Source organism: Rhinolophus sinicus, chromosome 16 (assembly GCF_057876585.1).
Source record: "Rhinolophus sinicus isolate RSI-liver-muscle chromosome 16, RSI-T2T, whole genome shotgun sequence".
Classification (NCBI taxonomy): domain Eukaryota; kingdom Metazoa; phylum Chordata; class Mammalia; order Chiroptera; family Rhinolophidae; genus Rhinolophus; species Rhinolophus sinicus.
Window position 1 is genome coordinate 187,778,662 of NC_142516.1, and position 24,005 is coordinate 187,802,666.

Here is a 24,005-nt window from a genome sequence, read left to right on the forward strand (position 1 = left end):
TGTTCCACAGATGTCAGTGCACACCTGTCATAGGTAAGGTACCAGGGAGGCCCTGCGGAGCATCCAAAGATGAAAGCCCAGCTACCCTTCTACTTTCTGCTTATCTCCCAGACGACTGTTTCCTACCACCAGCCCCCTCCACGGTGTGGGTTCTTGTCACGTCTCTTCTGGATATCGCGATGCGTCCAATGGGTCGGCTGTGGCCTGCAGTGTCCCCACCCCAGTGGTCCTCACTGCCAACGCCCTGAGATACCTCTCCCCACTCACTGGGAGTTCCCAGGGAGTTCCCAAGGGCCCAGGGCAGAGACCCTTCTCAAGACCCTTTCTGCCTATGTGGACCTTCCCTTGTCTGTGTCACACCTGCTCCAGTCCCACACTCAGCCACTAGGACTTTGTCACCTTCCTGCTTTGTCCACAGGAGGCCCCTTCTCTGGCTCCGTTCTTGCTACCTGGACTCATCCTCTAAGACCTCGCTTTCCTTCAGAGGCTCCCACACGTGGGACAAAGCCCAGAACCCATCACTCAGGGGTCCCTGCTTTCCTGCCTCTGGCCCCCAACACTCTAGATCAGTTGCTTTGTCTCCTGGTGTCTCCTTAGCTTCTGCCCTGGAGGCCATTCCCCTGAGCCTTGCAGGGCGGGTTCCAGAAACGTTCTTTGCATTTAGATTCTAACTCATGTGCCACTTCTTTAGAGAAGGCTTTCCTGGATGACCCAGTCCTCAGATGCTTGTTTTAATTCTCTGTAAAGAACTGACCATTACTTGATATATTTATAGTTTTTTTCTTCCTCCCTAGACTAGATTATAAACCCCATGAGATCAGGGACCAGTTTATCTTATTCACTAATACATCCCCGGAGCCTAGGACACTGCTTGGTATACAGTAGGTGCTAAATAAATACTTGAATGGGTGGGCGAGTGTGGATGGATGAATTGATAGCCTTCTCTGAAAGCGCTCCTTGACTCTCCAAGCTGTTATGACAGGCACACTATGCTTTCTCTTATCCCTCTGCTCAGGTTTGTGTTGTAGCCTTTATTACACATTAATGGATTGTAGCATAACCACAGCTCCTAACTCAGTTGACGTCATTAAATACATTTTCAAATCGAACATGGATTTGCCGTCTGGGAGTTTGCAGTCCCACAGGAGAGGTAGGGCACGCTCAGAAAGACCTAACCCCTCTATGTCAGTGTAAGTACAGTCCTCCCTTGGCATCCACTGGGGATTGGTTCCAGGACTCCCTGTGGGTACCAAAATCTGAGGGTACTCAAGTCCCGAGCACACCCTCCATATCTGTGGGTACCGAGTCTGTGGATTCAACCAACTTATTTCCCATCCGTGGTTGTTTGAATCCTCAGAGGTGAAACCCAGGGACATGGCGGGCTGCCTGTGCCCCAAAGGGAAGAGATGAAGTGACATGGAGCTGCAGGCTATGGGCTGCAGAGGAGGCCAGCTCCCCACACTCCTGGGGTAATAGGCAGGTACCCCCAGATTGATACCCAAGCTAACCGGGACTGGGGTGTTTCCCTGCCCTTCTTGGCAATTCTGGGTGGCTGTGTGGCCCAGCTCCGGTCAGTAAACCTTAAGGGCCACCCTTTGGAGGCGGGGATTCTGAGACAGCTGCTGCTTTCCCTTTCGGGCACAGCGTCACCCCTTCCCTTTCTCTTTGTCTTGAATGCAGTGAAGATGGTTAGAGCTGCCTAACCATGAGGTGACACCTGACAGGAAGGGAGAATCCCAGAGAGGCCAAGACCAACACTTTGAGAACCTGAACTAATGCTAAGAAAACATCTACTCTTAGACTTGTTTGTGAGAAAAACAAACCTTATTTGTCCAAGCCACTGATGCTCGATTGTTCTGTTCTTTCCACCCAATCTTACTCCTCACGGATAGAGAACAATGCAGACAGGTCCCATCCAGGCCTGGAGCTGGTCCAGAAGGCCACAGAATTCTCAGAGGAACTGGGAAAGTGACAGATAGCACAGAACAGAACCAAGAAGTGGCAGCTTGCTCCCAGGACAGACTCCTAAGTGCCACAAGCTTCAGGAGACCCCTGAGCTCCTGGCTCTGTCTGGCTATGGTTACAAAGCATTGGCGTAGTAGTCATGTATGTGACGATAGGAAACCAAAGTGACATGCCCTTCCGGTTCACCGTCACCTGTATCAGTGAAGCTCTTCATTTTCTCAGTCGTTCCAACCAAGGTTAGTCTCTTCCTCCTTCCTCCTTCCATAATTCTTCGTAGCTCCTCCACTCAAGGCTGGCTTCATGGGCCTCCAACCTGAGCAGCTACACACGGTCCCAGGCTTAGAGGTCCCCATACTTGATTTGATGCCCCGCTGTCACTGCCATGCTAATGTTTTAGCACAGGGCCCGATAGTTTTACTTTGCACTGTGCCCTACAAATTATGGAGCCAGTTCTGGTTCCACTTACAAACTCTGTGACGTTGGGCCAGGTCTTAGCTTCCCTGAACCTCAGTTTCCTCACTTGTAAAGTAAGAATAAAATAACTGCTTTGCCAGGTTGCTGAGAGGACTTGCTGAGATACAGACAAAGCAGCCCTCGTGCCTGGCGTCCGGGAGTGCTCTGTTCAGGTCTCTGTCCTGCCCTTCTCTTCTGGAGTATTTGTCCCAGCCTGACTTGTACTGTGGTCAGCTGGACACACTTCCAAAGCTGTGGAGGAGGTTCTCACTCCCGATGCCTCTCTAGGGGGTTGCCAGGGTTGCTCTCTGAGGGCTGAGAGCTCCCCCATTTCCTCTCACTGGGCCTGGGATGGCCCCTTGTCCTTGGAGGGCATCAGGTAAAGGTTAGAATGTATGAATGCTACTCTCGAAGCTTCTATGACTCTGCGTCAAAGCCCACTTCTCCTTTTCAAGTTGAATTTAGAGAACAGCGTAATTTAACAGAAGTATAATCAGGAAGGCACAATCAATATTTTGTGAGACTCAAAAACTGCTCTCCCAGCTCACTTAACAGAAGAAGGGTCAGAATGTCCTCGCCAGCCCTGCTGAGCATCCGTGTGGTGTGAGGTCAGAGCCAGGGTTTTACCAGACAGAGTCACAGGCAGACAGGACCTGGCTTCTTTCAGGGCCCAAGGTGAAGTCCACCCCGGGAGCAACAAACGTCCTTCGCAATAAGCCAGTTTCAACAGGGCGCTCCAGTCCCCTCGGACTGAATTCCAGGGCGATTGTGGGGCCTGATGGTGAAGGGTAACCCGTCCGCCACGCAGAAAAGTGGACACCGAGACCGAGTGTGGTTTCAAAGAAGTCAGGCCGCGACGTCAGGTGGTATTGACAGAGCAGTCAGAAGGCAGGAGAGTTTTGGACAGAGCTAACTCATTTTGTTGCATTTAGAAAAACTGTACTTTCAAAAAAATCTATACATTTCAAAGTTTTGTAAACAATAATGTAAATGGAGCCACTTAAAATGGGGCCAGAGCTGCCATCCTACAGGAACTGCCTGGCACGTCTGATGCCTCCAACCTTGGAATGTTCAAACAGGACAAAGTAACCTTCAGACCGGGCCCAAGCCACCTTGTTTCCCAAAGAACTGTTTGCAAAGATAACAAGAAAGCAGTTATTATGACTACCGGACTGCAAATTAAAAAGTGTTTAGAATGAACATCACTGTGTTATGTTATCTGCACCAATAGAAACACCTTCCTGCTGTGGATGTAACTGTTCTCCTTCCCTTTCTCATAAATTCCCTTTGCCTGTGTTTCCTAATTGGAGCACTATTTGGGCTTCTACCGGAATGAATGATGTCCAGATAGCTATCTCTTCTTACTAATGTCAAAGAAAGTCTTGGTTGCCTCTCTCTGTGAGAGGCCTTTTCATGTTTAGGTTAGCAGTTTCAAGCATTTTAATAAGCAACAGCTAATTGAATAGTACTTGATGTGGCCCATAGGACAAAGGACCGCCACTGACTGGGCCCCGGCTCCTCCCCTTTTCCCCGTCGCTATGGGTCAAATGTTCATCGCACCCACCAAGCGTTCAGTAAATCGAGCTTTACGAGGATAAGTACCTTGCTCAAGGACATAGAGCTGGCAAGCCCAAGCTGACGGACTCCAAAAACCACTTGTGTGTAAAGTGCTTTAATCTCAAGTGTGCAGCTTGGTGAATTTTAACAGGTGCATAACCCAGGAACCGCTGCTCACCTCATGCTACTTCCAGCATCCTGGAAGCTTCTCGCATGTCCCTTTCTGGTCAGTCCCCCTGCACCCCCTTCTCCAGGTATCCCCTCTTCTGACATCTATCTCCATCAGTTAGTTTGAGGCAAAATTATCTTGCTCGTTTCCCTTTCTGCATTTCTGTCTCCAGAGAAGACCAAGGGGTGCTTGTCTCTCCCGGGTCTGCTCATAAATCGTGTATCGTCCCGAACTAGAGTAGCAATTGTCTTGAATTTTTATAGGCTTTTGTGTTCAGAACACAAGAACCATCTGCCACGATCTGCCTCTTCTGGAGGGGAGGACTTCCTTTCTGTCTGGCTGAGGTGCAGGCCATCCCCTAATGTGAGGGAGACCCAGGGCAAAGGTCAAGTAGAGGCCCGCAGACTATTTGTCTAGTGTTTCAGAGTTACACACCAAGCCAACAGACTGCTAAGCAAAGCACATTTTTCCTTCCTATCTTGATACACAAACATCTTCATAATATGTTAGAAGCCCAGTCTTGAATTTAGACAGCTCAGAGTTCTGGAACACGGAGTGGAGAAAGTCAGCTATGGCTCCAGGCTGGGCAGCCCACCTGCTTCTCTTCCTGTCTCTGGCTCCATCCACTACCTGACGTATGGATATGGCCACCCCAGCCTGTCCATCTAAGTTCTGTCCACAGTCAACACAAAAATGAAACCGGACTCCCTGCCAGGCCTAAGGGCACGCATGCTGGGGGCAGTTGCATCCTCGGGTGGGCAGGTGTGCAGAAGACAAGCTCCCGATACCCAGAGAGGGCCTGGAAGGGAGGTGCAAGCTGCAGGTAGCAACACTTACTTGGGGCTGCAGATTCCTCCCCCCACGGGGTGGGGCACACCTGGAGGAGGACCAGGGGGGACCTGCAGAGCTTGGGGCTTAGGATCCCCTCTTGTCTGGTCTGAGGGTGGCGCCCCAGAATCCAGAATCCAGGTCACCTGTCTCAATCAAGAGACAATTCTCCTCATCCTCAAATTCACTTCATCCAGCACATATCGATTTCCCGAGGGCCTGCTATGGGCAATGGCGCTAAAATGGAGGATCAAACAGACACTGTGCCTGTTTTCACAGTGGTTATGTCTCCTGGGGTGGGGCTCATTCGACTATCCCACCACCGGTTCCGCTTTGAAGAGAAGGAGTGTGGATCTTTGAGAGCATATAACCAGGAACCAGGCCTCGTCTGGGGCGTCTGAAAAGGCTTACGCTGGGTGGGCGAAGGAGCATTGCAAAGGTCCAGTGGTGGGCGGGAGCCAGGGGAACAGTCTGAACCAGTTTCAGGTGGTTGGGGAGAGAGAGAGAGAGAGAGAGAGAGAGAGAGAGAGAGAGAGAGAGAGAGAGAGATGGAGTGAAGCCACCGGGCAAGCAAGGTCCCTGTCGCATATGCCCACATTTGTTCGGGGACTTTGCCTTCACTTAGAAAACTGAAGTTTTTCCTTTTTTTTCAATATATTGTAAAATACATATAAATAAAATTTACTATTTTTAGCATCTTTAAGCGTACAATTCAGTGGCATTAAGTACATTCCCAATGTTGTACAACCACCACCCCTATCTATTTTGAGAAATTTTTTTATCACCTCAAACAGAAACTGCCATTAAGCAATTACTCCCCATTTTCCTTTCCCCTTAGCCCCTGGTGACCTCTAAATAGTTTTTGTCTCTCTGAGCTTGCCTTTTTGAGATCTTTCACATAAGTGGAATACACAATATTTGTCCTTTTTGTGTCTGGCTTAGTTCACTTAGCATCATATTTTCAAGGTTCAGCCGTGTTGTAGCGTGTATCAGACTTGCATTCCTTTTTATGGCTGAGTAATAGTCCACTGTATGTACAGACTACATTTTGCTTCTCCGTCCATCTGTTGATAGACATTTGGGTTGTTTCCACCTTTTGTTTTTTGGGAATAATGCTGCTACGAACATTGGTATTCAAATACCTGTTTGAGCCCATTTCCAAATCTTTGTGGTACCTACTCAGAAGTGGAATTGCTGGTCCTATGGCAACGCTACATTAAATTTTTTGAGGAAACTCCGTGCTGTTTTTCCCAGCAGGGGCACCATTTTATATCCTCACCAACAGTGCACAAGTTCTCCGATTTCTCCACTCCCTCGGCCAACACTGTGACAGTCCATTGACTTTGTATCCTAAGAGTGTCAGGTGTAAATCCATTCTCAGAACCTATACTGACCACTCAGGTCTGGGAGGCAAGCTGGGGAGTCCTCCTTTCTGGGGGGACTTCGAGGAGTGTGCCTTCCAGGTAGTTGAAAGAATTCAGGGGGATTGAGTTCAGCATCCTCATTACTCAACATCAGTTAGAAAGCAGGGGCCGAGATGGGAGGCAACTGGATAAGAATTGGAAAACTGGTGCAGTATGTGGGACCTCTCCCCGGAGGTACCTGTTATGTAGGTGTCTTTTGAGGGTTCTTAAAATCTCTCCATTCTAGTGCCACTCTCCATAGAAGGCCCTTGATAACTAAATAGATGCTCAATAAGTGGACACATGAACGAATGGGTTACCCCATCTTCTTTCCCCCCTCGACCACTACCCATAGTGCATTCCGCACTCTGAAGACCTGGCAATGGTTCTACTCCCTCTGGGGCCCTCTCAGCAAACCATCCTGTATCCTTTTTGATACTGAACCACTGCCTGCCACGACAGTTATTCTGCAGGGTGCTCATAGCACTGCAAGAAATGAGAAAGAAAAAAAAAAAAAAAAAAAAAGGTAGGTGGCCTTGAGTCCTTTTTAGAATAAGGCAGGGCTGAGAAAAAAAAAGGAATGAGAAATAATACTTCCCACCCACACTGACTTTGGGAGCGCTTTGTCAGATATTGTCTCCTTTGATCCTCACAATAAGCCATTGAGGCTGGCGGGTAAGTGCTGCTACCCGTCTGGTTAGCAGGAGGGGACAGATTCAGACAGGGGAGGTGATGTGCTCCCAGCAACCTGTCCCCCACCCCTGTCTTCCTGCGGCAGACCTGCTTGGGGGCTCTCAGGGCAGCTCAGCCAGGTCTTCAATTATCAATCAGAAGTTTCCCGAGGCATCTGCACAGACTTTTAGGCTAGTCTCCTGAAAAGCTGTTCTTGCAAAATGCTTTCTTATTTTTCACCCAATCAGTACTAAGCTTAAAACTGAAACAAAACAAAACAAAACAAAACAAAACAAAACAAAACAAAACAAAACCCCTTCCATTCTCTTTTTTCTGCACCAGCCAGCCTGGTAAAGCCTATTTCATTCCCGAAATTCAAATTGGAAACTGCCTTCTGTTCTCATTAGTTTGGGTTGTAGCAGTCATTATATTCTAAACAATTAATCCCCGAATGCCAGTTTCTTACTAGAATTACCCTGGACTCCACAACTGGTTTTCTTAGCAGCAAGGCTGGAGCAATTATTCCTGGTTTTTGTAACTTAACATGCTGTGCTTGGCACTTTACAATGTTTTCATCATCATTGAGTTATCAACATTTATCTCTATCAGGGGAAAGAAAAGGCTGTCTGATTGTGACGGCTCGGCAATCACACAGACCTGTTTAGGACATCCACGGGCTCCCTGGGGCTTCCTCCCTCTGCTTGGATCAAAGGAAGGAGACCCCCGGCCCCAAGCCCTCCCTGTTCTATTTGGGAAACAGTGGAAAACCCAGGGGAAGAGGAGGGAGGTAGAGGGCTCTGAGGCCACAGGGCCCCCGGGGAGCTCAGGGCCCATGGCTGACACGCCTTGTGCCATCCTCATGGGGGGCGTCTTCTGGGGTTCTCTGCTCAGGGTCTGTAGGAAACAAAACCTCCCTTCCGAAGCTGGGCCAACTGGGGTGAGCCCTAGGAATCTGGTGGGGTCTGTGGGGCCCCCTTTCCTTCCAGCATGGAAGGTAGAGCTGTTCTGGGTGGGGGACTCTGGGACAGGCAGCAGCTCAACCCACCCTGGACTGGAGTGGCCTCCTTCCCTTCTTGTGCATTTGCCCCAACTTAGGCCTTTGGACAGGAGGCAGAAGAGGAGGCACAGGAGAGGCTCTGGGCCAGGCTCCTGAGTTCACCCACCATCCTGGCTCCAGCTCTCACTGCTGTGTGGCTGTGAGCACATTGCTCACCCTCTCTGTGCCTCATGTCTCATCTGCGAAGTAGTGGTAATAATCACTCTATTTCACAGGGGCATTTTGAGGACTAAGTGAATTAATATTTGTAATTAGAATGGTGTATCTGGCACATAGTAAGTGCTTTCTAAGTGTGTGTTTAAAAACAAATAAACAGGAACTTTTGTCTAATAACTAACGGGGCTTTGTAATGTTCTTCTGTCCCCTTTAGGTCTGAGAGCCCACAAGACAGACTATAATGACAGATGGAGAAAGACTGATCCCTCCATCACCTAAGCCACAAAGCCCCCTGATTCATTTGAATGCTCCAGCAAAGCAATTCCAAACCCATCGGTTGTTTTTTCTGTTTGTTTGTTTTTTTTGCACCATTGTGGGAGTGACTCTTCCCCAGGCTCTCAAAAAAATAGAACTTAAAATATTTCTTGACAGCACGTGGAGAACTAATTTTCAGATGACCAACTCCTAACCAGTTGAAGGTAGAACAGCTATGACACAGTACGTGAAATCCCGGAGTTACTAGATTCCTCATTCTCCTTCTGCATCACCGTCAGGACCTGTGGGCTAAGTGTGCCTTCCTCACATCTGGTAATGATAACGACGACAGCAGCAGCAGCAATAATAATAGCTATCACCACTTAGAATTTACTCTGTGTTAAGCACTATTCCAAGCACTTTACTATATTAACTCATTTCGTCCTCATGACAACCCTAGGAGGGAGGCACTATTATTATCCCCACTTTACAGATGGGAGAACTGAGGCATAATAATGCTAAGTCTAACACTTACTATCACACTACGCTTTCTTGTATCCCTGACCCCAACCGTAAGCCCAGGTCCAGTCAAAGCTCAGAAAACCAACAGTTTTCAGGCAGGCGGGATCTGGGGGCTTGGGGCCAAGTCGCACTGCGTGTCTAGCTCTGGCCTTGTAACCTCACTGTGCTCCTCACACAGGGCTTCTAGCTTGGGGCAGCTTCGGACACAGGCTCTGTCTCTTTCCGTGTTCTTGAGCCTCTGTCTTGATAACACGCTCAGTTCTCCCACTTTCTTGCCTTGTTCTCACAGTCCTGAGCCTTCTGTTCACTAATTAGACTCACATTTACTAAGCACCTACTATGTGCCAGTCATGGATTATAGGCCTGGGGACACAGAGCCCTTGGGGGACTCACCGTCCAACAGAGACACAGATGTGCCAATGCCTGCGAAGAGAAAGAGTCTGAGGGATCAGTGAGGCAGAATGAGCAGGGCCTGATTCTCCCCGGGGGAGAGGTTATCAGGGAAGGCTTCAGAGGGGGCAACGTGGGCTGCTTTCTGCTGCCTCCCTTCCCATAGGCCAACCAGTTGCCTGGAATTCTTGCTGGTGGTCACTCTGCAGACACCACATCCTGCCTTCCTGGATGCATCCATGCGATCTCAGAGAGTAGAGGGCAATGCATTGGTCATCCTTATTTTCTGATGGGGAGTGGGAAATGTGCAGACACTTGCTGTCCCAGAATGGCAGGTCCTGGCACCGCAGACTGCTCAGCCACTCTGCTGTGGGGAAGCGCCACATGTGTCTGGTGTCGTGCCCTGGCCTCCATAACGGCGGCCCTGTATTCCCGACTTTGTGTAATGAAAACACCTATGGAATTTCACTTTTCTACTAAATTTCTGTCACGCGTGACAAATGGGTTAGGCCCAGACAATTAATCCACTAGCATTCTCCATTTCACTTCCACTTTATTTACCTGGTCACTCTACCATTTGGTGTAAATTGCCTCAAACCCCTTTTGAAAAGCATGTGGATAAGACCACTGGTAGAGACCCACTGCTGCACAACAAGGTCACCTCAGAGAGAGGCACAGAGTGAGGGTCACCCTGTCACCTGACAGCTGGAGAAACCAAGGTTAAGCAACTTGTTCAAACCCCCCCCAGGAGGGAGCCAGACTGTGGGTAAAAGCTTGGCCTCTTGGTTCTGAGGAAACTTCCTCGGCCAAGAATTTTCAAGGAGGGGGTGGGAAAGTGCCTGGGAGCGCTCCTTTCTGCCTCTAATTTCTCTCAGATTCTTGGACGGCCTTGGGTATCTGGCACTTGCTTCAGTAAGCACGCTGAGAAGGGTCCAACTGGCATTTATTTAATTACCATAAACAGATGTATTGCTTTGGCTTCCATGAGGCAGCTACTTAAGTGCTTATCAGCCCGCCCGCTTGTGGGGAGGCCGGCCAGGGCAGGGGAGTGGCAGAGGGTCCCTCTGCCAGCACTGCCTGTTGGCCTTTATGTGACCCCCCCTCACCCCAGCAGCAGGGGCTGTGATGAGCAGGTGTCACGGGGGACGGCATGATGGTGATGGCACATCACCCATGTCTGACGCACTTTCCTCACAGAATTCCCTGAATTCTTTCCACTTCAGTGTCCCTCTGCGGCTTTTCCCAGATGTCAGGGCTGCTGCATGAGGTGACTCTGGGCTTTACTTTGGTGACTTCCCTCCACAGCTCCTGGCTGAGTGTCTTGACGCTCTCTGAGGCAGTATAAACCCTGACCCGAATTTCTCCAGCTTGCACACTGGACAGGGACCTCACAAGCATCGTTCCACTTTCCTGCGATAAGCTCACCTCTCGCCTTGCTGCCTCCCTCACTCAGGACTTCCCACAGCAGCTGTGGAAAGAGACGATGTTTGAAGAGCATTAGAGGAAGGGCGTACTAGAAACCAAGGTAGAGGCTGAGTAAAATTAGGTAGAAAATGGTCATTAAAATTTTGTTCCTCTTTGCTTTAAAAAAAAGTAAATTTGGTAATGAAGTATGGCTGCTAATGAGAAGGGAAATTTCAAAGGCCTGCGATCCCTCAGTGGACAGGTGTGGCATGGTAAGAGCCACAGTTCTCATAAAGGACATTTTTGCTTAAGTAGGAAATGATTTCTTTCTTTTCTTCTTTCCTCAGAGAAAAGGCAGCCTGTCTGATGCTATCCCAATGCTTAGAGAGCGTCTGCATTTCTGAGGAAACTTCCTGGGCCAAGTGTTTCCAAGCTGCCATTGTCACTGAGAAGTCAGGTACTGATAAGACGATCCTACGTTCCCGATTTGGGGGTCACCGTTTCAGGTGTTCTGTCCACCTGTCAAACCCTGTAACCTATTTTTAAAAACATGGCTATAGAGCACAAGTTTCCTTTCCTGCAGGATCATTTTGAGTTGGGGATTTCAGTCAAGTTGTTGCAAAGGTTTCCCTCAAGTATTTTATGCAAAGTGTAATTTTTATGGAGCCTGAATGTGGATGGTTGGGCTCTTTGCAGAAGCTTCCAGACAACCAATTCTGTGATCAAGAGGCAGAGACAGCTTAACAGAGAGGTTAAGGCACCCGCTAAACTCTACCACTCATAGGACGCACCTTGCATGACGGACTTAATCTCTGTGTGCCTCAGCTTCCTCCTGTGTGATGTGGGCCTAAACTGACGGCATGGTTCTGGGGACTTAAAAGAAAAAGGGCAATTAACTCATGTCAGTCACTTAGCACAGCACTTGGCACTTAGTAAATGCTCAATGAACATTAGCTGTTAGAAAAGCACATACACATACTAGTCCTCACTGGTTTCCCCAAAACAGAGCCTGAGATAAGGCCTTGGGTGCAGGAGTTTATTTGGGAGGCAATTCCGGAAGCAGGAGGAAGGGAACAAAGTCCCTGCTGTAAACCACAGGCGTGTATCCACGGGCGGCACAGGGAAGCCTGGGGCATGGCTCCCAGGGCCGTCCGCCAGCAGCGGGGCTTCTGGTGTGTGTTTGATGTACACACCCCGGTGAATGACAGGGTCCCAGGTCAATATTTTTGAATGAAATGTCATACAGTCAGTATCAGTCCTATGGCCACGCATTTGGCTCACTTGTTTGTTGTGAAAAAAGACCACTAAGGAATGACCTATCAGGAAGTGCTTAAAAGCACAGGGTTTTAATTTTAAAAGGTTTTGCCACAAAGCGCTGTGTGACATTGAGCAAACTCTTTCACGTTTTTCTGCTTTGATATTCTGTACGAAGGAGAATGACAATAATATACCACTTCCCAGTGAGAATCAAATACACAACATTTAACACTGTTCCTGGACATAGCATGCCTTCGATAACTGGTCGTCATGCTGTGGTTGTTTATTATTATTATCCTTATTATTACATGCATAACTGAGATAGTGGAGAACTATTTTCTGAGGGTTTCAGGACGTGTAGTCAGCTAAGCTTAGTATAAGCCACAATGTACCCTGTTTACAGAAAGGGAGCCTGAGGTTCCGAGTGGCTACTTGCCTCAGACTTCCTGACATGTCCTTGTCAAGGTCTCAGGAGTCAGATCTGAGGGGCCGTGGCATTTGGCTACAAAACTGGGCAGATGGTTAGACTTGCTGGCCAGCCTTTTGGAAAATGTGTTATTGATCTGGGTTTGGTTCCATCTCTGTGGGGCTTTCCTGATGCCAAGTTAAGCCCGTCTTCCTTCTCCAAACATGGTCTGCAATGGCCTTTCTCCTCCATGGAGGACACTCTCTGGTTTTGTCCTGGGGGCCTGGCTCTGCCCTGTCCACAAGCCACTGTCTCCTGGCCAGAGTTCCTAGTGCCGTGGCTAGAGACAGCCCTGCAGCACACATCTCCTAATCATGAATTCATGATTAAAAATACATTAAAGGACCAAGAAATGATTAAGAGATCCAGCATCTTGCAAGGAAAGCTGACATTTCCCCTTAGACCACAATTCTAAATTATCCATGAGGACCCTGTTCTTTAGCTAAAAACATCAGGCTGGTTTCAAATCTGTTTTCTGATGGCTCTTTCATCCTGGGCCCATGGTCAAGATGAAAATGTAGTGTTTTGTAGCAGAACATGGTCCATCCTACTATCTGAAAGTCTGGGGCTGTGGCTTTGTGGCTTTGATGCCTTCACTTGGAGCCTCATCCCTGTCCTCGCTATATACCATTAACCCCCTCAAAATACGTCCCCTCCCTTCAAACACACTTATCCCATCGTTCTTGCCACTTTCTGAAGCAGTTCCGGAAGTCCTCTTTCGTGTCTTTAGTTGCACTGCTGTGGCTGCCTCGATGTCCTGAATCATTTTGACTCTGGGGAAAAGCCAGAAGTTGCACGGTACCAGGTCTGGAGAATAAGGTGGGTGAGGCCACACCGTAATGTTTTTATTTGATAGAAATTGCCGTACTAGAAGTGTTGTGTGACACAGAGCGTTGTCATGATGGAGGGTGAGTTACGACACATTTTAAAACACAATTTCTCTGAACCGTAGCTCACACCCGACTGACTGCACCAAGCAAGTTGAAACTTGTCACACTCTGTGACTAAGGTTCGACCTGCCGCTTCCTGTATTGAAGATCCTGCCTTTCCGTTGGATGGCACTTGGCAGCAGCATTCACTGTATTTTATGATCGCAACGGAAAGGCTTCAGGAGAAGAGGACTGATCTGCTGGACTCCTGGCTGTAAGAACGACGGGGGACCCAACTCTTCAGCCCCTGTCCCAACATGGAAACGCTGTCTTCCCAAGGCCCTGACTCTCTCCCACTGGACTTCTGGGCTCAGAACCCAAGCAGGGGTCAGTGCTGTCTTTGAAATTAAGCATCAAGGACAAAGCTGACTTCTATTTAAGGCAAGAAATTGTTCTATTCCAAATTCTCTTCTTGGCCAAGGGCAATCTACATACCAAGGACCAGCCAGCACAGAGGCTTGCAGAGAGGGAGGAGAGGCAGGGAAAGATGGCCAGGTGGGGTTGCTTTCATCGTAACGACGGTGTTGACAGTAAGTGCTGTGATTCCTGACTCTCTCCTCGGTGGCAGACAGTGTCCTCTGTGAGCTCGAGAAACCCTCACAGCCACCACGGAAACGGCATTATTTTCTCCTTTTTATAGTTCAGGCCAAGTCATTTGTTCAAAGTCGCACATGGGCAAGTGACACAGCCTGGATTGGAATTCAGGGCTGTCTCTCCCAGAGCCGGGGTTTTCCTTACACCCTCTGCTTCTCTCCATGTTGATCAGGTGGGTTTATAAAATATGCACCAAGGGCAAAATGTGAAGCTCCATCCATGCTTTTGACTCTGTATCTTATTATCATTTGATTTTTAAGATACGATGTGCACGCATCCACCTGAATTGTATTATTTTTAAAAGAATTTGAAAAAGGAAAGGAACGATTTAAGGGGATGATTGATGATGGAGAGGGGTCTAATTTGTTATGGAAATATGGGTCTGGTGAAGGGGAGACGGTAGGCTGTGGGGTACAGTCCCTGGGGTCATATTGCTGGCCCAGGGCAGAGTGGTGGGGTGTCGGAAGGGTGTCGCTGTGATTTTCTGCTCTCACAGCATGTACCCACAAAGGACCACAGTTTGGGATAATTTGAAGGCAGTGTAGGTATGGAGGTCTGTCATTAGGACACCTAAGTTCTGGTTCTAATTCTGTCAGGAAATATGTTGACTTTGCAAAAGTCCTGCATGGGTTCAATGTTGGCCCCCCCAAAACATATGTTCACATCCTAATGCCTGGAACCTGTGAGAATTACCTCCTGTGGGAAAAGGGGGGCTATTCTACGACTAAAGTTGTGCTTCCATTCAGGCTTTTGAGAGGAGACGTTTGTCTTGGATTATCTGGGTAGGCCCTAAATGCAATCACATCTATTCTTATAAGATAGACACACAGAGGAGAGGACACACAGAGAAGGGAGGACGGCCATGTGACCACAGAGGCAGGAATTGGTGTGACACGGCCACAAGTCAGGGAACACCAGAAGCTGGCTGATGCAAGGAATAGACCGTCCCCAGGAGCCTCAGAGAGAGCGTGGCCCTGCGGACACCTTGACTCTGGGTTTCTAGCTTACTGGACTGGGGAGAACATATTTCTCTGGTTTTAAGCTGCCCAGTTTGTGGTCATTTGTTACCGCAGCCTGAGGAAACATAACAAGTCACCTCCCCTCTCTGGCCTCAGTTTCCTCGACTGTCAAATAACCTTCCAGTTCTGACACTCTCCCCATCATTCCTGTCGCAGGCCTCCGTGGGAGGGCACGTTTCCTTTCTCCAGGTTGACCCCTTCCACACAACATTTAATGTCTAAACAGGTCAACTTTTCCCTTTGGGGAACAGAGCTGGTTGAGTCAAGATGACTTTGCTGAGGGTAAAATACCTTCACAGACAGTTAATTTTTTTTCTTACTGTTAATTGCTAGAAAAATTCTGCCTTACCCCAGGGAAGCCATCCAAATCACTCTGACCTCTCTGTGCCTTTCAAAGTCAGCTCTTGGTACCTGTTTTCTAATTTCTTCCAAACAACCTCTGCAGCTTGAGGGACCGTGGTGAAAGGAGTTCCATAAGATTTGCTTTGGGGCTGCTGGCTAAACGTGGTTCAGAGGCAATCAGCTCGCCTCATCTCAGAGCCAGCCCCACCCCCACCCCCACCCCCACCCCCACCCCACCCCCACTCTGCAACTCCATCACTAGTCCGCAGTTCACCAAATGACTGCTCCTCAGGGCTCAGGGCGTCCAGTTATGTGACTCGGGAGCCTCATTTGCAATCACCATGAACCAGAAAAGCCCCATGACTGCTCTGTGCCCACAGAGTGGAGTGTCATACAATATTCACAGAAACCAAAGGGTTGGAAGAGGGGGCGGAGGAAAGCATGGAGAATAAAGCTCCTAGCGTGAGCCACACGCGCTCCGGCCCCTCCCTTTCTTATCCTTTCCAGCCCCTGGAAGCTGCTAATGAGCTGTGAAGAGGCTCAAGGCCAGGAAGCAGAAAGAAGACGGTGACATTTCCAGAGGACCGGGGGTGGGCCCCTCGAGGTGGCTGTGTCAATAAGAACTGCGTAACCCACACGCTCGCCATTAAACGGTCTTGTTGGAGCCTTTGACTGCTTTACTGTAGAAATTCAGACTGAACACTCCAAAAGCCACCACTAAATCTCTACAAACAATGCTAAGGTCTTTAGCTGTCACTGGGCTGCCTGCTGGGCTGTGTCAGGAAGAGTTAGTGAAAGCCCCAGGATGCATGAGCTGCCAAAGATGGTCCCATCACTGGTAGGGGCAGGGGTGCGGTTTGGCTTTGCCACACTTCTCCCCTCGGCTCCCTCCTTTGATGAGGCCCAGCCTCCTCCAAGCACCCCCACCCATCCCTCTCATCACTTAGCACACTCCATCCACACAGGTGGTCTTAGAATGAAAGGCACCTGGATGCTTCAAGTAATGGTACTAAAATGTCCTAATCTTAGATTTGGAACCGATCAAGCACTGAAAGCCATGGTCCCATATGCCACTCCCACCACTGTGTGCGTGTGTGTAAACCGAAGGTGAACTGGTTACCATAGAGAAGAGCTCTGGGAAGCCTGGGTAGAGGCATGAAGAGCCTCCCAGGAAAGGTGGGGAGGTTGCTCCGTCAGGCCTGGATGCTGGGGAGGGCACTGTGGGTCTCAGCAATGATGCTGGCACTGGCAAGGGCCTTGCAGAAGTTTGCCAGAAGCGCTTTGCTGGTCTTCTTTCAGAAAGTGGTTTATCAAGGGCTGTGGGTAAGAGGAGGAAGTTACCCAGCCAGCCTTAGCTCAGCTACTGTCTGCTTGGGAAGCTCTGAGGACTGACCCAGAGGGGCTCTGGCTGCCACTACAGACCCTTTCCTGAAGAGGCCTGGGTCCAGGGACTGGCAGAAGAAGGGAGGGCGGCCCAGGGCAGGGCATTATAGAAACGGCTAGTGTGGAGCTGGGAGACAGGCTTCTTGGGTTTGGAAACAAGCAGAGGAGAGGAGGGGAAGGGAGGGCTGAATCCAGACCAGTAGCCCTCCTCACCGCGCCTCGCCTCGCCTCACCTCAGTTAACCTCACCAGGCCAGCCTGATGCCCCCAGGCCACCTTTTAGAAACCTCTGTGAGTGAAGAAGCAGAGGGCGGCCAGCCAGGAACACTGGCTCCTTGGTGGTCACTTTCATGGCTTGGGATGGGGTAGTGGGGGCAGCATCTTACAAGGAGTCATCCCCACAGGCAGAGACAGACAGACAGAGGGAAACGGAGTGTCATTTGCACTCCAGAGACGCTCTGCTAGGGAGCCTTCTCTGCCTAGGGCCTGTTTAAAGCAAAGGTCCCTCACATTCCAGGCCATCTACACTAAACAGCCCTTTTAATTAGGGTGGGATTGAGGGGTGTGATGGCTTTAACTGGGGTGTCTGCATTCCTGGGAAGGCTTGTGCATTGAGAAAGAAAGGCATCAGCTTTGCAGGAACCCCAGGTCACTGAGTAATGGCCATAATAAGACTGAGAATGAAGGTGACCTATAGAAGCATAGTAAATACATGATTTTCTCTGCTCAGTCAGTGAATTTTGATTATAACTCAGCACTTGCCTCGGGTCCTAAAATATTGTCAGCATTCTCAGGAAAGCCCAGGAAAGGACAAAGTGCAAAAATGCTCCCACGAGGAAAAAACGCAGGCTGCCCAGCCCTCTTTGTAGTTACACGCCACCCAGAAAATTGAAAGCGAGGTTGCAAGCTCTCTGTCCTTGGTCATCCCTTCGTGTACCAGCTTGTCACACAAAGTGCGGGAAGCACCACAGATCAATAGCTATTCTGGGTTAACACTGCCACAGCGTTTTATTTTTCTTAAGGAAGAATTTTCCCCACGTGGATCACAGCTTATTTTATCCAAGGTATATTTCTGTGGTCTGTCTATGGAAATTAATGCCTAGAAGGAGCACTTTTCTCTTGAGGTTTTACACACTTTTTGGTATAAGTGATGGGAGCAGCAGTGCTCCTACAGGATACTCCTTCAATATCTCTGCAAGCAACTGTTAGCTGCCAGGTTTGAGAAGCAGGTAAAGCTTACCTGAGGGGCCACCTGGACTGTGGGTGGGCACATGGAGCTTACGGGGACCAGGACCTCCATGGAGGCAGCCTCTGAGTCCTGTGTGCCCTGCCACACCCCCTGCTGCATTAGCAGCGTTCAGTTTGCTTTGTTTACCTGTGGTGATGCTCATCCGAGCAAAATCTCTTAAGCGTGTTTTTTTTTTTTTAATGGGAAATGAAAAGCCAAATGAGAATGCATTTGAAAAAGTGAGCCATGGAAAATAGCCTTCCCAAAGATATGTCACCTATTTTTATGTTACTGCTTATGTGGTTTCTAAGTTGGCCAAAGGCTTTAAGTGACAACTTTTGAAGGTCCTAATGGACCCCTACACATTATGTGCAATAGCATAATGTTTTTTTGGAGGAGAGTGTTATAAAGCACGTCCACTTCCAGTATCTCTTTTCAGCCTCACAGAGCCATGGAGGAGGCAGGATACGTATTCATAGGTTCATTTTGAAGGTGGGGAAGGAAAGGCTCAGAGAGGTCGAGTCTTTTGAGGTCACATAGCTGGTCAGACATGATCCAGGGCCTCCAGCCCTGACTCTGGCCCCTGGGTCCCAGCAGCAGGACTACTGGTCGGTGCCCAGGCATACAGCACTGAAATACGCTCGCAGATGCGTTTCCCCGCACTCCACACCAAGACCTTAGCACCCCCTCTTTCTCCATCATCATCAGCTGCAGCCAATGAACCATCTAAATTCAAACTCGGGAAATGCTAAATCGCATAAACAATTTTTAAATGCATTGAAATGCAAAACAGGAGTAAACAAAACTTCTTGCCATAGGGAACTAACTAATGTGAAGTGACAAAATAATGGGAGTTTGAATGTGGTCTCAAAAGTGGCCATGAAATGAAATTCAGAATCATTTTTTAATATGTACACCATACACTTGCTTTGCCAAGGATGACGGGTGGTGAATTCTCATTTATAAAACTAAGCCATGAATGAAAAAAGAAATAGCAAGAGGAGGGGACAGAGACCACAGAGAGAGAGAGACACACAGAGAGAGACAGCGACTGCCTGAGATAGTATTAGTCACAGCCTGGGCACCGCGGCTCCAGGTGGGTGCACAGAGCACTTCCACAGCGTCCACCCAGCACTGGCCTTGGCACATGGCTCCAGGGGCTCCAGGCAGCTGCCCCTGCTGGGGACTTCCAGGAATTGGGGGGCGAGGGGTGGTTGGAGGCGCTGACCTGCAGTGCTCGGGCTGAGAGAGTCTGACGGTTCATAGGAGTTTATAAAGTGAGGAGCAACAAGCAACACTTCCCGGGCAAGAGCAGCGATGAACATGACAGATCGATCCTGAGAGATTGTTCCAGCACTCTCCCTGCAGACATGCCCTTCCCCCGTCACGCGACTCTGGGTAGAGTGAGGACAGGAAAGCAACTCCCAGTGAGTCAGTCCATCGTGTGTTTTAGTACAAGAGCCATGATGGCTCCGAGTTTCACATTTGGGGAGAGGCCAGCTGCGTCCTCCCCTCCGCGCCCCCACCCCCCACGACTGCACTGCTTTCCCCGCTTCGCCGCCACTCCTTGCCAGCGGCTCTTCGTTGCCCCATCAGTTTTGGCTGGGATGAGACGCGGTGCTCCCGCATCCCATATTTTGGCTGCACTTTTATAGGGCATTGACCTAAAGGCACGAGAGCAGAGGCAGCGGCGCCAGACGCGCAGCCGGCAGGTCGCAGGCCGCAAGGCACCCGCAGCCGCCCGGGGTGATTCAGGCGGCAGCTCGGAGCCGGGTTGATTATTACACAATCGAAGCAAGCAGCCTCCTCCCGGCCTCAGTGCAAGGGGCGCACCTCGCTCCAGAAAGCAAAGAACAGAACTCCTGATGTTCATATTCTCTGTGTCTCCCCCCCCCCCCGTCTGAGCGCAAGGAAAAACAGTCTGCAGGAAGAACCCCCTTGCCAACTCCCAGGTCCCTGTCTGGGGGGTGCCTGCCCCCATTACTTCCGCAGTACCCAGAGGGGGCTTCCAAAACCCCTGGGCTCTCCTGCCCTTTCCAACACATGAGGCAGATGGCAGTTTGCGGAACTTTTCAAATCCTGCCTCTAGGGCACTTGCCCACAAATATTTGGGAGACAGAGGAGGACGCCCCCCTACTCCCTCCGCCACCTCCACTTCTGACCGCCACCTCCCTCTTAGGCTGACAGCTTGGGAGAAAGAAACTAGACTGTCACTTCAGCTGTTGTTGCCAGTCAGGGGAAAACACACGGTCACGGAGAGCGCCACGCCACCCAGACAGCGACAACGAGCCGAGGCAGCCTCTCCGGGCACCCACGGTCCCGGCGCCCGCGAGCCAGCTTTTGCAGGAGCCCCGCGCGCACGCAGGAGCGCGCGGGAGGAAGGACTGGGACCCCCGAGCGGCGTGAATCGAAAGCCATGCAGAGCAGCTCACCTTTAGGTTGTGCGTGGGGTTTACGACGCAGACAAGTTGCCCCGCGGCGGAGAAAACCCGTTTAGCCTTGTAGTGCTGAAAGCGCAGGTGAATGAGATCTAACACAGCCCCGAAGCACTGGGTGAAGAAAAGCATCACAACTTTTGGGGGGTCGTTGGCACAGGAAGGCCGCCGAGGCAGCTGCAAGTCCGTGGGCTGTGGACGCAGCGCAGCCTCTGAGCACTCGGCTCCTGCCCGGCTTAGCGCGCCATCATATTCATCATCGAAATAAGACGGTTAGAATCTTGCGGCAGGGAGCAGGCCAATGAAAAGGACAGAAGTGCTATCCTTGAGGTGCAGCGACAGCCAATAACAAATGCCTCCCCGCTGAAACTCCCTGATGAATTGAGCCTGGCGGAGGACGTGTTATTGGACATTACCACCATCGATGAGCACATGGCATTTATCTTGTGATTACAGCCAGCCATACATAATGCTGGGGAGACTGGCTGACAAAATTGATTGCTTAATGTGTCTCCATTTATTAATTGACTTAATTTAACACGAGAGCCTTTCTTAACGCGCTGGCAAAAACGGAAACCGTTTAAACCGCCAAACAGTACAACAGCCCGCTCCAAAGTAGGCAGATGGGTAACGCAGATCGCGGCGCAACTCCGCAGAGCTGCTTGGGAGAAAATCAAACAGTACAAGATTCTTCTGATTCCAGATAAGGACTTGGCAGGAGGAGAAATGTGCCTCTTTCAATCTTGTGCTCTGATGCTCTGCAGTTTGGATTTTAGCCCCCTGATAAATCTTACTCTCTCTCTCCACATATGTGTGTGTGTGTGTGTGTGTGTGTGTGTGTGTGTGTGTGTGTGTGTATATATATATATATAAAATGAATCCCGGGCAAGGAAAAAAAATCAAAAAAATATGTATGCTCCATACTACTGTAATTACTGGAGCCTGAAAGTATTAAAGCATAAAAAGCCCTGAGTATGCGTCTGAAAATAATGAAATCCCAGATGCATGAATACACACAGAAAAAACCTACACAGAGAGGAAAGTGGCTTGTAAATCCGAGAAATAATTACAGATGCCGAGAGCCTTTGCTTGTCATTCATTTGCATATTGGTGGGCAGCAAATTGCTAATTAACCACTAGATTGTTGGAGACATTAAAATAGAGAGTAAGCACACACATGCCACACCGCAAGCTGGTCTCTGTGAATGCTGGCAGCACCTTTTTGTGCTGGAGCAGGCAGAGGGCACCCCAGTCCTCAGACTGTACCCCCTCCCCCTCCTGAGCAGCCCACCTGCAGTCTTAGGGTTTCTGGGGTGAGTCAGCCTTTGTGAGTAAACCAGGAGCATTGAGTGTGTTGTGTGTCTCTCTTCTTTGGTTGTTTCTCTACTGAGAAGTCTGCCCAGATCCTGGGCATCTGGGTGAGGGTGGGCCTTGTGCATGAATTGTGCCCAGAGTTGTCAGCCCATTGCTCCTTCTGGAACGGCTTTCACTCTGCTCTGGCTGCAGTGCCACACTTGTGATGGATGACACTGTACACACACTTGGGGCACCTATTCTGTGACCTGATCAGGCAATTAAACCAACAACTGATTAAATTAAAACAACAACAACAAAAAAACGATGAACGGGTTTAACTGAAACCAAGACAAAGCCCAGGTGGTCATTTTCATTTGAATTTAAAGCCAAACAAATGTTTTAAGAGACAAATAAACCAAACTCCAATTAAAATGGAAGCTTTGTACTTGTCAAAATAATTGCACTGGCACAAACCTAGAAGATGACAACACTGGAAGGGATGAGGACCTCATCAGTATGATACTTTTCCAGGACGTGAGTCCCTGCATGAGGTCATTAAACGGTTTGTAAAGAAGGTTGCTAACCCACAACAGCAGAATTTGCTTTCTAAAGTTTCTATTTTCCAGAACACGGTTTCAGCATTCGGCAGGAAATCATTCAGTGTTCTTTTATTGCCTTACATTTTTATAAAATAAAAGTGAGCATGCAATCCCAGAGATTTCTTAAAAACACGTAATTCCCAAAGGCCCAAACTTCTCCTTTCTCTATTGTTTGTTAGAGTGGAACTATTGTGTTGTTTGTTTCTCCCTTTGTGGAACCTCAGGCCAGGTTCTAGCCTCACTGAGGCTCAGTTCCCACACCTGTCACCTGGGGAAAATAGAAATTGTTCTCTCTCTGAAGATCGTTGTGAAGACAAAGACAACACATCTGGAAGGACCCAACACAGCACCTGATTCAAAGCAGCCTCTCAACACTTGAGTCTACACAGCATGTTTGGTGGAAGGGTGATGATTTGGCAGCATGAGTTTATTTCTGTCCCGTAAAATAGTTTACCCACGGATATCCACGCTACCATCTAGGGACATGCAAACGAGAGGGTGTGGTAAGAGTGAACTTGGCTCCTGCTAAGTTCTTCCGGGTCAGCGCTCCTGATATTACCTACAGCCGGGCTCGGAAGTGAGGGCTGATGGGCTAAGGAGGGCATATCACCTCAGTCATGAGAGCAGTGCCACAGACCTGCTATTATGGTTTCTTTTCCTTGGTCTCAGACTTGACCCCTTGCGCTACCTCTGTAGACCAAAACTGGTCAATGTCACTCTGTTTTAGACGATTAAGTGCCCCCATCTGTTCTCAGAATCAGTCCTCAAAATAATCATCCACTGGGAAATGTCGGGAGCTCACCTGAACAATAGATGTTCATGTTCAATGTCCCCCAAATAGGGTGGCACAAACTGTCATTCAGGTAGAGATGTAGAGCTGTGACCACCTCTTACCACTAAGTTGTCCCCTGCACAGTAGCCACACCAATCCCTTTAGGCTCCATGACGATGCCTGGGCTCCCCTTTGCCGCCCTGACAACCAGACTTACATTTTATCTAGATTAGAAAGTCTCTGTGATTAGTAATCAGACATCTGGATTCAAACCCTCTATGGCTACTTACTGTTACTTTGGGCAAGTGAATTTCACTGACACTTAGTTGTGTTGCCTGTAAAATGAACCTAAAAGCTTGCTTGAAAAATAGCTGAAAGACTGAATCACATAATACAGGTTAAATGACCAACCCAATGTCTACTTTTCATAACTTTAATGAGAAGCTATTAACATTATTATTGTCTCCTCATCAAAAATACCGTTGTCCCAGTCAATCCAAAGTGCTGGTGAGGATGAGGAACAACCCAAATTCTCACACACTGTGGGACCCACTTCGGAAAACTGTCTGGGCGTATCTACTAAAGCTCAACACACACACCCTATGAGCCAGAAAGTCCACTCCACGGACCCAACGGAGATGTGAGCATGTGCTCACCAAGGGGCCTGTCCTAGGATTTGCATCACAACACATTCCTAACATAGTCTCAAGCAACTATATTCACTATAGTTAAACACTGGAAACCACCTGAGTCTCTAGCAACAATAAAATGGATAAATTACATTAGCTTTTCCTCCTTTTGTTAAATACTACGTAAACATGAACAAGAATGAACTAGTGCTACACGCAACAATGT

General features: G+C 49.1%; 1 protein-coding gene across 1 annotated transcript in view; it reads right to left on the bottom strand.

Moving 5' to 3' along the window:
• The window catches only part of SIAH3 (siah E3 ubiquitin protein ligase family member 3), a 59,516-nt gene extending 38,566 nt beyond the window's left edge, over positions 1-20,950 (bottom strand). Inside the window, exon 1 of the mRNA XM_019756993.3 lies at positions 20,481-20,950. Within this exon, the coding sequence (XP_019612552.2) occupies positions 20,481-20,615 (135 nt within the window). The 5' untranslated portion in view covers positions 20,616-20,950. The remainder of the gene's footprint in view (positions 1-20,480) is intronic.
• Positions 20,951-24,005: the final 3,055 nt, after the last annotated feature.